At 40.2% G+C, this 14,269-nt stretch overlaps 1 protein-coding gene across 1 annotated transcript; it reads left to right on the forward strand.

The window, feature by feature from the left end:
- Positions 1-8,242: 8,242 nt before the first annotated feature.
- LOC138363915 (uncharacterized) lies at positions 8,243-10,871 on the forward strand. The gene is made up of 2 exons (XM_069323375.1): positions 8,243-10,525; positions 10,619-10,871. The coding sequence occupies exon 1, from the start codon at positions 8,254-8,256 to the stop codon at positions 9,940-9,942; it is 1,689 nt and encodes a 562-aa protein (XP_069179476.1). The 5' UTR covers positions 8,243-8,253; the 3' UTR covers positions 9,943-10,525; positions 10,619-10,871.
- Positions 10,872-14,269: the final 3,398 nt, after the last annotated feature.

A 14,269-nucleotide genomic window follows, 5' to 3' on the forward strand; every position in this document is an offset into this window, starting at 1 on the left:
GTGATTAAGCACTTAATTGCACACTAGTTTCTCTATCAGCTATCTCACCCTGTCAGAGTAAAAGAGACAAATGCATGTGTATGTGTATATATGTATGTATATATGTATATGTAGGTATGTGTGTGTGTGTGTGTGTATGTATGTGTATAAAGTATATATGGAAGCTGATCAGAATTACATTTCACCTTTGTAAATGCACATTAATGCCAAAACATTCAGGCCAAAGGAGGAGCAGGGTCGGGGCCCAATGCAGCGGAGGCTGCAGAGCCCGGTCTTCCAACACGGACCGACTCGGGGGGCTTGGTTGCCCACCCCACGAGCCTGAGAAGGTAAAGGAGAAACAGAATTTAACATGAGGACGAAAAAGAAACATTCATTCACAAATGTGCCCCCACACCCACCATGAAGCCACAGATAGAGGCAGGACACCCAACAAGAAGCTATTGCTGATCACGCCGGGGCCTCCTAGGGCTGTGTCGTGAGTATACGCCCCACAAACGCCACCTTAAGAACCGTCAGTCTGTCGAGATTGTGTTCAGTGATGAAGGGGCCATGTCACCCGAAATCCGATGAAAAATGGAATATTTACGAAAAATTACGAAAAATACTACAACGTTCTGTCAACACTGTGGTCCAAACCGTTTAATGATATCTTGAAAAATAACGTAATTAGAGTCAAATTTCCCGCTGCAACTTTCGTGAATCTGGTCCTCGCGCCGTGAGTACGCCGCGGGGTATTGTATCTTACGTTGTAGATGTCTTATTTTTCGTAATAGCGTTGAAAATAACATGTTATGCATAAAATGAATATAAACTAACCATATGGCAACACAACATATGGTCTGACACGAGGGTGGTGCAGTCAGTGACTGCGTGTCTCTCATGGAGAGAGGATGTATGCTGACGCGCTCACACAATATCTCCCAGAACATGCTATTTTTGGATTTTTAGCTATTTGTACTGCAATATGACTTACCAAACGAACAAGAGAGAAGCATTGACAGCTAGATGCATGCGAGCTCTCCATACGAGCTGGCCGCAATGCGTAAATCACCACTCACGAGTGACCGCAGGTAGAGAAACTTTGAGAGCGCGCTACGCAACTCCAACTTTTAAAACTAGATAAAATTTCACAGCCTTTATTTATTATTCTATTTACATGAAACTTGCACATTATATGTAGAAAATACGCCTCTATAAACGCATGTCATTATTCTTATCTACGTAGATTTATTGATTTTATAAATAATGATACACCTCATTTTGTTGCATACGTTTTTGGGAAACTTTTATAAAATCTGTATTATTGCACTAAATACATCTGGGATAATAATGTGACATGCAAATCTTTATTATATAGTAAGGTCATAGCTGAGTGTCGTATAAATGATTTTGGTTCACAATTGTGGGCTGTGAAATTTTTTGAACATGGTTGAAAAATTCGTCTTTTTTTTTGTTTTTGTTTTTTTTCTCCGTCTCTATTTAGGCTGAGATGCTGAAACTTGGCCTAGGTGCAGCACCTTTCACATGTATCAGGATAATAAATTATGAATACCCTACAACAATTTTTTAAATCCGGGTGATATGGCCCCTGAAAGGAGGATTGACAATAAAAGATTCCCCTCGCTCTCGACTTTGGGTACTACAGTTCTACGGGTGCAAGAGTATGCCTCCTCAAGCACCCAGGCGTCAAAATAGAAGAAGTCCAAAGGAATAACCAAAACAAGCAAAAGGTCGGCAGGAAACGACAAGCAGATAGGAGAAGAGGGGGGAGAAAAACGAAACAGAAGGAAAAGGAAAAGTTGTTCAGCACAATTAGAGAGGATAGTAGCAGGAGCACAAGGCTACAAAAGGGCAGAGGACTGTCCAAAGGAGCATTACACTCCAGCAGCCGCCCACTAAGCCCCCCCTCATGGCATCAACAAGCTGAACAGGGAGGGGGGGGGGGGAGGCAGAAGAGTAAGCAGGACAGCCATAATTGAGTTTAGACAGCATGAGAAAGAAATGTAAAGAGAGCAGCATGCGCCTTTCAGCTCCCCAGGAAGTATGGGACAAGACCTTAAGTAAGTTAAGGGCTTTGAAGCATTCAACTCGAAGGTAAGAGATAAGGGGTGATTAAGACAAGCAAATGTCAAAGATTAACCCAAAAAGTTTAACAGAATCCTTTATAAAAGAGGATTACCATAAAGAGGACAAAGTGGGGTCGAAGAACGACCTGCTTCTGAGTAAAGGTCATAGCACAAGTCTTAGTTGGAGAGAACTTGAAGCCATGATTGGTGGACCAGGACGACATGGCATCAATCGCAAGTTGCAGCCGCCATTGGAGAAAAGGCGAGTCATCACCTTGACAGCAGAGGGTAAGATCATCAACATAGAGAGCCGAGAAAATGCCAGAGGGATGGGAGGAAAGAAGACCATTGAGGGTTACCAGGAAAATAGTAGTGCTCAGAACACAACCTTGAGGTACACCTTCGTATTGCCGAAAAGAGGCAGAGAGGTTCCCTTAGAATCTCATTCTAAGGGAACGACAAGAGAGGAAGATCTTGAGTTAGAGAGGGAGATTGCCAAGAAGGCCAAGAAGAGTGCCAAGAAAGAACAGAGTTGGAACAGAATATGGTATCTCCAGGTGGTGTCATATGCCTTTTCCAGGTCAAAAAGGATTGCAACCACGAAGGTCTTCACAGCAAAGGTAGTACAAACATAGACCTCTAAGTTCAGGAGGACATCAGTCATGCAGCAACACTTCCGAAAGCCAAATTGAGGAGAGAGGGGGGTGATAGCTGTCGGGAAACCGACACACACACACAACCACACACACAAATAACACAGTCTCCCCTAGTCTATACTCCCTTCAGGATGGAAAATGGGAGACTCCGTGACGTCATCGACTCCGTGACGTCATCGAAGTCATCGTATATTTACATTATGAAACATTGTTAATAGATTAGTTTAGTATCTAAAGTTAACAAAAAAGTAATCACTAAGAATGAATATAATTATTTACATCAAATAGTAGCTAGGTTCCCTTGTTAATGTAAAATTACTTTGAGTGAAGAACCAGAGCATAAGAGCGTCACCCGGAGAGGAAGGCGTCTATACTATACATAACAACAAAACATGGGATGAGCATACCACGCTGTCTTAACTGGTGTAAACAGCTAGACACCCCATTTACGTGTCAACACCAGCCACACAGCCTAACAACATCACAACAACTACTGTATCCGTCTACCAAGTATTGTTTATTATTCAAGTGCACTGATTAATATAAATATGTAGATGGTTATGTCGTAGGACATCCCCAAAAACACCGTACGTGTACCCCATTACAGCCCCCACAGTTCATGTCATACCTGTAATTGATATGTTTAGGGAACTTTGATTAATTCCTTGCATCCCATACAGGTAAATTGTGAGAGGAGCTTCAAGAATCTGAGCAGACAGTTGGTTCATACACATAATTAACTACTTGTTTGCCAAGCCTTGTCCTTCCCACCAGCCGCCATTACGTGGCACAAAGAGGCAGGGCCACACCCATCTTGAGGCTACACCTACACGCCTTACTAGGCCCATTCTACTGGCACAGCTAAGACATTATAGCAGTAGCAGTAGTTATAATTAATTACTTATAATGAAATAACTGAATTAATAGTTTTAAAGGTAAACAATTGGTAGTTTAAGAAGGAACCATAACAAAGTGGTTTAGGCTACCAATTGTCCCTCCCAATGGTGTGTAAGAAGATTTCAGGCAGTTTACCAGTACATACAGTCCACTTAATTAATACTTACTTACTAAGAAAATAAATAAGACATAACTTTATTTTATTAAATCAATTTGAAAAAGAGAGATTAGCTGCCTGGAATTTACCCCACATGATTTGGTCCTTCGAACCGGATTATATTTAGTTCTTTGAACTAGATATTATACATACAAATAGTGATAGTGCAATATTACCCACACATTATAGCAGGAAGACACTGCTATATTTTTTGCATTTTCTAGCCTAACTTTTCAATCTCATAGCATACAGAACTTACAACAAGCACTATTATTGTTCTGACAGTATCAAAGGAACAATTGTGTTTTTTTTCATTTCATTACAAGAGGTTGATAAGAGGCTACTTTACTTATAAGTTACTTATATATGTTTTTTTGTATTATTGCATTATTATTGCCATTACTGTAACATTTACTGCATGCCACATCATTTACTACTAATTCTTGCACAAGGGTAGAACATTTTAGGCTGGTGTTGTACAGCAACCTAGTCTAATTTATTGTGCTAACCTGGTGTAAGGGTAAGAATTTTACACTTGTCTAGAGTTGAACACATATTACAACCTAGCAAGTACATATTTTTATGCAGTATTTAAGACAACCCGAGTTGTGTTGTCAATATGATATCAATATAACATTAGTACAATTTAACTATAATCATTTCACCTTTGAGTGTTAACCTGTGTCTCTGTACCAACCAAGAGTGATAATGATGGGCTAACTTGCGGATACCAGCATTGATACAGGTCTACCACTCAAATTATAGTGTGTATGATTTTACAGTGTATATTTAAATATAGTCTATACGGCTAACAAGTACTTCCAAAATGTCTACTGTCAAAAATGTCCAAATAACCCTCACAGGATTGAGGGATCATTTATCACGGCAGATTAGCACATGTGATGACATAAGTAAACAAACTCCAGTTAACTATGTAGCATTGGAAAATTATCTTAGGCTTGCACGGAACAAATATGACCGTGTGTTGCAACAAATGAAAGAATATCAAGTTTTACTTCAGAATACCAGTGTTGGTGGAGAAACATTACAAGATGTTATACAAGAACATTCCGATTATGAGGATACAATGTTTACACAGTTGCAATACTTTGATGATATCATACATGCCCATAAAGCTAATATAAATATTGTAACCACAACTTCCCAGAAACAGACAGCACCAGAAGTCAAATTGCCATCACTTAGTTTACCAACTTTTTCTGGAAGAGAAGACGAGAGTTGGGACGGTTTCTGGAGCAAATTTGTCGATTCTGTGGATTCTAATGCTAATGTGCCAAAAACAACAAAGTTTACATACTTACAGAGTGTCTTGAAGGATGAAGCGTATCAGGTAGTCTGTAATCTAAATCACACAGATGATGATTATGACAATGCAGTGCAACTCCTGAAAGATAATTACGCTAAACCAGAAAGGACTATCAGAATTCTAACACAGAGACTGTTAGACATTAAACCTCCAAATAATACTGCAGTCTCACTCCAAACCTTCAGATTGGAGCTTGAGTCCATACTCAAGGCACTTAAAAATAAAGTGAACCTGGATGAGTCAGACTGGATAATACAAGTCCACATGACACGGAAATTACCCAGGGACATACTGGATAAGTTGTTTGTATTAGTAGGTAAGTCATCCTTGACTGTAAATGAGATTACAAAGGGTTTACAAACCATCATAGAACGAGAAAGAGTTAATCCAGAAGAAAAAACATCTAAACCCACATCTGCTACTAATAGTAAACAACAGAGTACAAACAGTGCTCCAAACAAAGCTAAAACATCTTCCCCCTCCACAAAGTGGAATCAGGGCAGTGTAGGAACATATGCAGTTGGTCCTTCCAAACCTACAGTCAACGCAACACCCAAGACGGTGACTCCTCAAGATACTGTTAATGTCTGGAAACCATGTGTGTTTTGTGAGCAATCACATTCCATGTACAATTGCAGACGCTACCCTGATCGTGCAACACGCATAAAACGACTCAAGGAGTTATATAGATGTAGCAAGTGTATAAGGGAACATCATCCCGACAATTGCACAACAGCAATGCGCATCTGCACTAAGTGCCATAAGGGTCAACACCATACTGCACTTTGTGGGGACACAAGTATAAAGTCTCCCAAACCACAAGAGGAGGAAGGAGCTACAGCATCAGTAAAACTTTGTACTGTGTTACCTGACATAAGTGTCTTCACAACCAGGTCTAACCATAAATCAGCTCTACCTACTGCACGATTGATCATTAGAAATGGAAAGAATAAAGCCACCGTACGTGGATTATTTGATCAAGGGTCCCAACTGACCTTTATATCCAAGGAGTTGGTAGATAAACTGAAACTTACACCTGTAGAGGAGACACGGATAAACATAGCAGGATTCCTGACTAACTCAGGAGCCCGAACTTACGGGGTAGTACGACCCACAGTACGATTAGGAGGTTATGTACGAAAAGTACCAGCACTAGTAGTAGATAGATTTCCAACAGACCTGTATATAGAAGGTCTAGGAACAACAGCCAAATTCCTAGAAGAAAAGGGAATTCCTTTGGCTGATAACATTACATCGGACAACCTTTCCGATATTGGAATCCTTATGGGATCAGATGTCTACCATAAGTTTATCATAGGAAAGGAAGATTACCACGGTATGAATGTGTTACCATCTGCAGGTGGCTATTTACTAACAGGCCCAGTATTACGGCTAAAACAACCCGCACCTGTGGATCACCAACATGCCAACACAGTAATGGTTGCATGACTAGGAGAAAAGTCTCCACTGCAACTCAGAGACATTTCCGAGGATGAGCTTGATCCCCCAGTATATAAGTTATGGGACCTGGCAACTCTCGGCATTGTCCCTGAACAACCTAGTCCAGATGATGACTGGACTTATAAACAATACCTAGACTCAGTTATCTACAGAGATAATCAGTACTGGGTCAGGTTACCATGGAAGCTGAATCACCCTCAGCTACCCATCAACTACTTCATGGCACAAAATCAATTAAGATCACAGGTGTTACGTTTACAAAGACAACCTGAGAACTTGAAGTTGTACCATGAAATAATACAGAAGCAGCTCGATGACAAATTTATCGAAGTTGTAACAAATGATAACCCAAAGGAAGGACATTATCTGCCACACCACCATGTTCAGAAGGATTCTGCGACTACCCCACTACGGATAGTATTTAATTGCAGTGCTAAGATGGGGCAGAATAGTGTTTCGTTAAATGATTGCCTTCAAACAGGCCCAAGCCTAACACAAAGGCTTTATGACGTGCTGTTAAAGTTTCGTATAGGGACTTATGCATATACGGCCGACATTAGCAAGGCATTCCTTAGGGTAGGTCTTCAAGAAGAAGACCGGAACTACACAAAGTTCCTATGGATTAAGGATCCTAATGATCCAAACAGTGAAATAATCACTTATCGGTTTGCGTCTGTTTTGTTCGGAGCCACGAGCTCACCATTTCTGCTTCAAGCTACCTTGGATACGCACTTGAAGAAGTCCAATAGCCCGAACAAGACAGAAATTAGCGAAAACCTGTATGTGGATAACTTTCAAGGAACAGCCAACAGTGAAAGTAAGCTGTTGGACATATACCATGAGGCCAATCGAGAATTAATGGGAGCCAATATGCCTCTCCAGTCTTGGGTCTCTAACAATGACAGATTAAAACAACTGATCACAACTGAATTTCCCGACTACCAAGTACCCGAGATGACAAAGGTTCTAGGTGTCCAATGGAACACGACAACCGATCAGTTGACAATCAAGTCAGTGGAGACAGATACCACTAACTTAACAATGAGAAAATTGCTATCACAAGTCAGCAAACCCTTCGACCCATTAGGCTTATTAAGTCCAATACTAATTAATGGGAAGATGATAATACAGGAATGTTGGCAACAAAAGATAGGCTGGGATGATCTACTAACACCTGCCCTACAAGAAAAATGGCAAGGGTTAGTGAAAGATTTAAGTATCCTAGAGTCTGTCAAGTTCCCTAGGAACACAACAGTAAATGAAAAGGAACCAATTAAGTTGCATGTATTTTGTGATGCCTCAGGAAAGGCTTATGGTACAGTAGCTTACCTGGTCTCAAATGGGCAAGCCAATTTGCTCACATCAAAGGCCAGAGTGGCACCTTTAAAGAAAAGATCACTGCCACAACTGGAATTAACAGCCTTACTGCTAGGTGTAAGATTGGCTCATTATCTGATCAAGGCCTTAAGCCACATCCACTTTACAGAAACAGTGGTATGGTCAGATAATGAGGCAGTGCTACAGTGGGTTAAAAACAATAACAGTAAGAATCCTTACGTGAGTAACCGCGTTAAGGAAATACGAGAGTTGTCAGCAGGGTATAAACTAAGATATGTACCTACTAAAGAGAATCCAGCTGACTATCTCTCCAGAGGCCTGACTTTACGGCAATTAACAAAGGCCGAGATGTGGTTCAATGGACCTCAGTGGCTAATCAGCGACCAGTGGCCTGAACAAAAGCCACAAGTCATTGTGACCAATGTCACTGTTCCCACTGAGAACCCGGAACTACCTCGGACTTTGGTAATTGATCCTGCTCGGTACTCTGAACTGAACAAACTTGTAGGTGTCACCCAAGTAGTGTTTGATTTTCTAAAGAAAATAGGAATCAAGCATAATTTCCCTAGTGCCTTAAGGTACTGGGTTAAAAGAGCTCAGACCGACACATTCGGGACAGAAATTGACAATGTTCCTAAGAAGCTACAACATGATCTGGGTCTCTGGTTAGACACTGACAATTATAACTTGATAAGATGCGGAGGACGCTTACAACATGCTGACATAGATCTGGAGGCAAAAAATCCAATATTGCTCCCTCGTCACCACATAGTAAGCAAACTAATTGTGTTACATATACACAAATACTGCACTCTGCATGGTGGGGTATTAGATACTCTCACAGAATTAAGACAACAGTACTGGCTACCCCAAGGTAGACAGACAGTAAAATCCATAATCAAATCCTGTGTTGTATGCCGGAGATACGATGCCAGAGTGTGTCCATATCCTGGCCCTCCTCCACTTCCGAAGGAACGAGTCGTACATATTCATCCTTTTGAGACAACAGGAGTAGATTTCACAGGAGCACTAACACTGACAGGCACTAAAGACAAGAAACCAGTAAAGGCCTATATCTGTCTTTTTACTTGTGCCACAACAAGGGCAGTCCATCTAGAAGTGACTCCCGATATGAGTGCCGAAGCATTCTTACAGGCTTTCCGCCGGTTTGCTTCACGTAGATCTTGTCCCAAGTTAATGATTTCAGACAATGGGTCCAACTTGGTGGCAGGAGAAGCATGCCTGAGGAAAATCTGGACACACCCAAAGGTACGCACAGCCCTTACTCAACGGCAGTGCTATTGGAAATTCATACCTCCCAGAGCACCATGGCATGGAGGCTTCTATGAACGGATGGTTGGTACGGTGAAACGGTCTTTACGGAAAACCCTACACCGCCAAAAGATTGACCTTCAGGAGCTTCAAACAGTAATCATAGAAATAGAAGCACGAGTTAACAACCGACCACTTACCTACCTCTCTGATGATGCTTTGCAGCGTGAACCATTAAGTCCAGCTCATTTGATGTATGGGAGACCTCTCAAAACACTTGTGTCCCTTACGGATGAGGAACCAGAGGATCCTTCATATGTCAAAGAGAGTGATTTGGTTCAACGTTTCAAACATCTTTCAGGGGTGATAAGTCGGTGGAATGACGTATGGACTCGTGAATACCTAACAGCTCTGAGGGAGTATCATTACGGGGCAAACAATCCCTATAACAGAATTAACTTGAACCCTGGTGACATAGTTCTGGTCGATAGTGATGGACCACGCTCTGAGTGGCCTATAGGAGAAATAGTCTCTGTTCATCCAGACAGCCAGGGCATCTTGAGAATAGTGAAAGTAAAGTGCAAAGGCAACACTACTCTCAAAACTTTAGAGAAATTAGTACCTTTAGAACTGGCCAGGAAAGAAGACGTACAACGACTTCCAGCACCCGATACGCCAGTACGGGACATACGTCCCCAACGGACTGCTGCACAACAATGTAAACTCAAATTAAAGCAGCACTATAATTCTGAGGGAGAAGAATAGTGATCGCAGTCCTTACCGGGACTTCGACCCGTGTTCTGCTCCCTGGGAATTATGTCGGGAAACCGACACACACACACAACCACACACACAAATAACACAGTCTCCCCTAGTCTATACTCCCTTCAGGATGGAAAATGGGAGACTCCGTGACGTCATCGACTCCGTGACGTCATCGAAGTCATCGTATATTTACATTATGAAACATTGTTAATAGATTAGTTTAGTATCTAAAGTTAACAAAAAAGTAATCACTAAGAATGAATATAATTATTTACATCAAATAGTAGCTAGGTTCCCTTGTTAATGTAAAATTACTTTGAGTGAAGAACCAGAGCATAAGAGCGTCACCCGGAGAGGAAGGCGTCTATACTATACATAACAACAAAACATGGGATGAGCATACCACGCTGTCTTAACTGGTGTAAACAGCTAGACACCCCATTTACGTGTCAACACCAGCCACACAGCCTAACAACATCACAACAACTACTGTATCCGTCTACCAAGTATTGTTTATTATTCAAGTGCACTGATTAATATAAATATGTAGATGGTTATGTCGTAGGACATCCCCAAAAACACCGTACGTGTACCCCATTACAGCCCCCACAGTTCATGTCATACCTGTAATTGATATGTTTAGGGAACTTTGATTAATTCCTTGCATCCCATACAGGTAAATTGTGAGAGGAGCTTCAAGAATCTGAGCAGACAGTTGGTTCATACACATAATTAACTACTTGTTTGCCAAGCCTTGTCCTTCCCACCAGCCGCCATTACGTGGCACAAAGAGGCAGGGCCACACCCATCTTGAGGCTACACCTACACGCCTTACTAGGCCCATTCTACTGGCACAGCTAAGACATTATAGCAGTAGCAGTAGTTATAATTAATTACTTATAATGAAATAACTGAATTAATAGTTTTAAAGGTAAACAATTGGTAGTTTAAGAAGGAACCATGACAAAGTGGTTTAGGCTACCAATTGTCCCTCCCAATGGTGTGTAAGAAGATTTCAGGCAGTTTACCAGTACATACAGTCCACTTAATTAATACTTACTTACTAAGAAAATAAATAAGACATAACTTTATTTTATTAAATCAATTTGAAAAAGAGAGATTAGCTGCCTGGAATTTACCCCACAATAGCGTTTCAAGAACCATATCAGACAGACACTGACCATACATTTAAAGAGGTTGCAGACACAACTCGTTAAAGCAATGGAGCGAAAGTCTTTAGGGAATGACCACAGAGAACTAGGTTTTCAAATAGGAAGAATAACCGCCTCAAGTCAGTCCTCGGGAACTGAAGACAACTCCCAGACACTGTTATAAACATTCAGTAAATACTGAAATATGTATGGAGGGAGATGTCAAAGTATTACATAATGAATATCATCTGAACCTGCCACTGTAGAACCGCAGAAGGCCAGGGTAGACTGGAGTTCTGAAAGAGAGAGAGGAGCGTTTTAGAGAAGATGAAGAGGCGTTTGAAAATCTAAGTGACAAGATTCAAGAAGAGGCTTAAGAGTAAGGTAAGGCGGAAGATGAGAATCGGAGCTAACAGTTGAAAAGTGTGAACCCAGTTCGGTTTTGACCGAGACCGGATCTGCCACAATAGAACCACAGAGGTGACGAACTGGCATGACATCTGGAAAAAACTTACCCACTAACTTGCAGATTTCCTCCCAGATCAGGGGCAGAAGGGTGTTAGACATAATAGTGGAAATGAAAGATCTCCAACTCTCCCTCTTAGTCGTACAGATGGCCCTACGGGCCACCACACTTGACTTCTGGCGCAAAAGCAAAGAATCAGGCAACCCGTTCTCGCAAATTTAATAAGTCAATATTGACTTATTAAATATGTGCATAGGTGACATACTTAACATAATAGATACCCTTAAAAAGATTCATAGAAAAAGACTCACCAGGCGGCTTCCAAAGATGACCAAGAGCAACAACAACTTCATGACTCCCTGATAATTAGCTCTACTGATCTACCTGCTGAACAACAAGGTGAGGATTGCTGTAACATAGCCAACACCCTAATTAATTCAAAGATCAGTGTCAATGTTCAAATCAAATCGGCTATTAGGATAGATAAAAACAATTCCCGTAACAGGAGAATGCTCATCAAACTTGCAAATCCCTCTGAGAAGTTTAACCTCATGCAAACAGCTGCTCAGCAAAAAACCAACCTCTATATAAATGAGTGTCTTACTAAGCAGCGTGGATCCCTCCTCTACAGGCTGCGCCAAATACGCAAACAAAACCTTGGTCTTATCAAGCAGTGCTACACAAGGAATGGTACGATTATTGCGAAGAAAGAAGCTACAGGAAAAAGATATGAAATAAAATGTGACCAACAACTCCTGGCCTTCTTAAGTGATTGTGGTATATCTGAAAACCTGAACCCGACCAATGCCAGTACTTAAAATAACTCTTTCAGTGCCTGAGCCTAACCTAACTTTGTCTAAGGTGCTGTCTCTGCCTTACCATTTACCTGATGTTCTCCTATTCATATAATTTCCTAATTAATCCATCAAGTCTCCATGCACTTATGCAAGCATCTACCTCAGTTTCATTGTAAAATTTTACTCTTAAATCTAATCTTACCCTAATTCCATTTTATATTTTAAATTTAAATTTATTTGTATTGATCTATGTCATTTATTGAAATCAATTATTGATCTCATTTTTGTTCTTTTTGTTCATTTTTGTTCTTAATTAAGTTCCTACTAATTATAAGTTAAAACTAAGCTTAATAAAATTTATTTTCTTTAAGATTATTTTACTTTACAATTATCATTTGTCAAATTTTTTATATATATTCATCTTGACAGTCTCTACTGATTTTTTGTTCTCTCCGCCAAACTTGTGCATCCTCCATGGCTATCTAGTGACCTTAATTCCACCTCTAATTGTTTCAATTCCTTGTTTGCTTGCATTTATTGTTGTGTCCTGCCATAATTATTTTCTAATTTAGCAGACTCAATACTTTGTAAGCTCTTATTGTATTGTTATATTATTATATTGTGTTTGCTATAATTACTTCCTATTTTTACAGCAGATTTGTTTTTCATCTGTTCATGTAATTGCTTATCTTATTGTATGTGACATTCTTTTCTATATTGACATATATTTTCTGTCTATTGTTACTTACAGTGTACCTGAGAGTACCTGTAAGCAATCTACCTCTTTTTTAATTTTTGCTCAATTTTTTTGTATTTGTTTAGTCCTGTTTATATTTTTGTTTTGTATATCTATATCTTGTGTTTTGTATAGTCCATGTTTATATGTTTTTTTCTTTAATCTCATTCATTACCTAGGTTTCCTAGCCTAGCCATACTCCCTTACTCCATTGTACCCCTGTAAGCCCCTTTTGTGTTTGTTTGGTACAGTATTGTGTACTTTTATTTCTTTTTGTTTTTCTTGTTTTTCCGGCAATCAGCTTTTTTTTATGCAGTCAAGTATAGACCCAGAACTTAACCTCTTATCCACTATCTATGACAATAATCACTTTAATGATCTAAATTGCAGATATTTTGCAGCACATGATGTAAACAATGTATTAACTCATAGTCACAATATCTCTGTAATCAATTTGAACGTTAGATCCCTAGGCAAACACTTCGATGATGTTAGTGCCTTGATTGAAGCTATTGACAACAATTTCTCTTTTATTATACTTACTGAAACATGGTTGAAAGATGATACTACTCAACTCTTTAACATGCCTAACTACTCAGCAATCCACAACTGTCGTCAACTTCAGAGAGGTGGTGGCACTGCTCTTTACTACCACCAAGAACTAACATGCTTAAAAGAAATTAGAACTAGAGACTGCTATGGGGAGTATATCTTCGCCAGCTTCAGAGTCAAGGGTGCCGAGTCTATCCTGTCTGTGGGTGCAGTTTATAGAATTCCTAACACTGATGTGTCCGAATTCAACTCAAACCTTAGAAATCTAATACTTGATAACAGACTGAACAAAAACCACCTAATTATCGCAGGGGACTTTAATATTGACCTCTGCGAGCCAGAACACCCTACTGCTGTTAGCTTCCTCAACTGTATGAATTCCTGCTTCCTCATACCCTTAATCACTAGACCTACTAGAATCACTGATAGCACTGCCACGACTCTAGATCACATCTGGACAAATATAACCTCTCCGCTTACTTCAGGTATAATCACCGATAGCACTACAGACCATTACCCCACATTTCTCTTAACTAACATTAGCAAACCACCTCTAGAAACAAGGGAGTTAAGCTTTAGGCTGCACAATGAAACTGCTATAAACAATTTTATAACTGCTGCTGAT

The sequence above is a fragment of the Procambarus clarkii genome, chromosome 12, assembly GCF_040958095.1.
Source record: "Procambarus clarkii isolate CNS0578487 chromosome 12, FALCON_Pclarkii_2.0, whole genome shotgun sequence".
Lineage (NCBI taxonomy): Eukaryota > Metazoa > Arthropoda > Malacostraca > Decapoda > Cambaridae > Procambarus > Procambarus clarkii.

Excerpts from the sequence above, each read along its gene's own strand:
- LOC138363915 (XM_069323375.1), top strand. The coding sequence starts at position 8,254 with ATGTGGTTCAATGGACCTCAGTGGCTAATCAGCGACCAGTGGCCTGAA.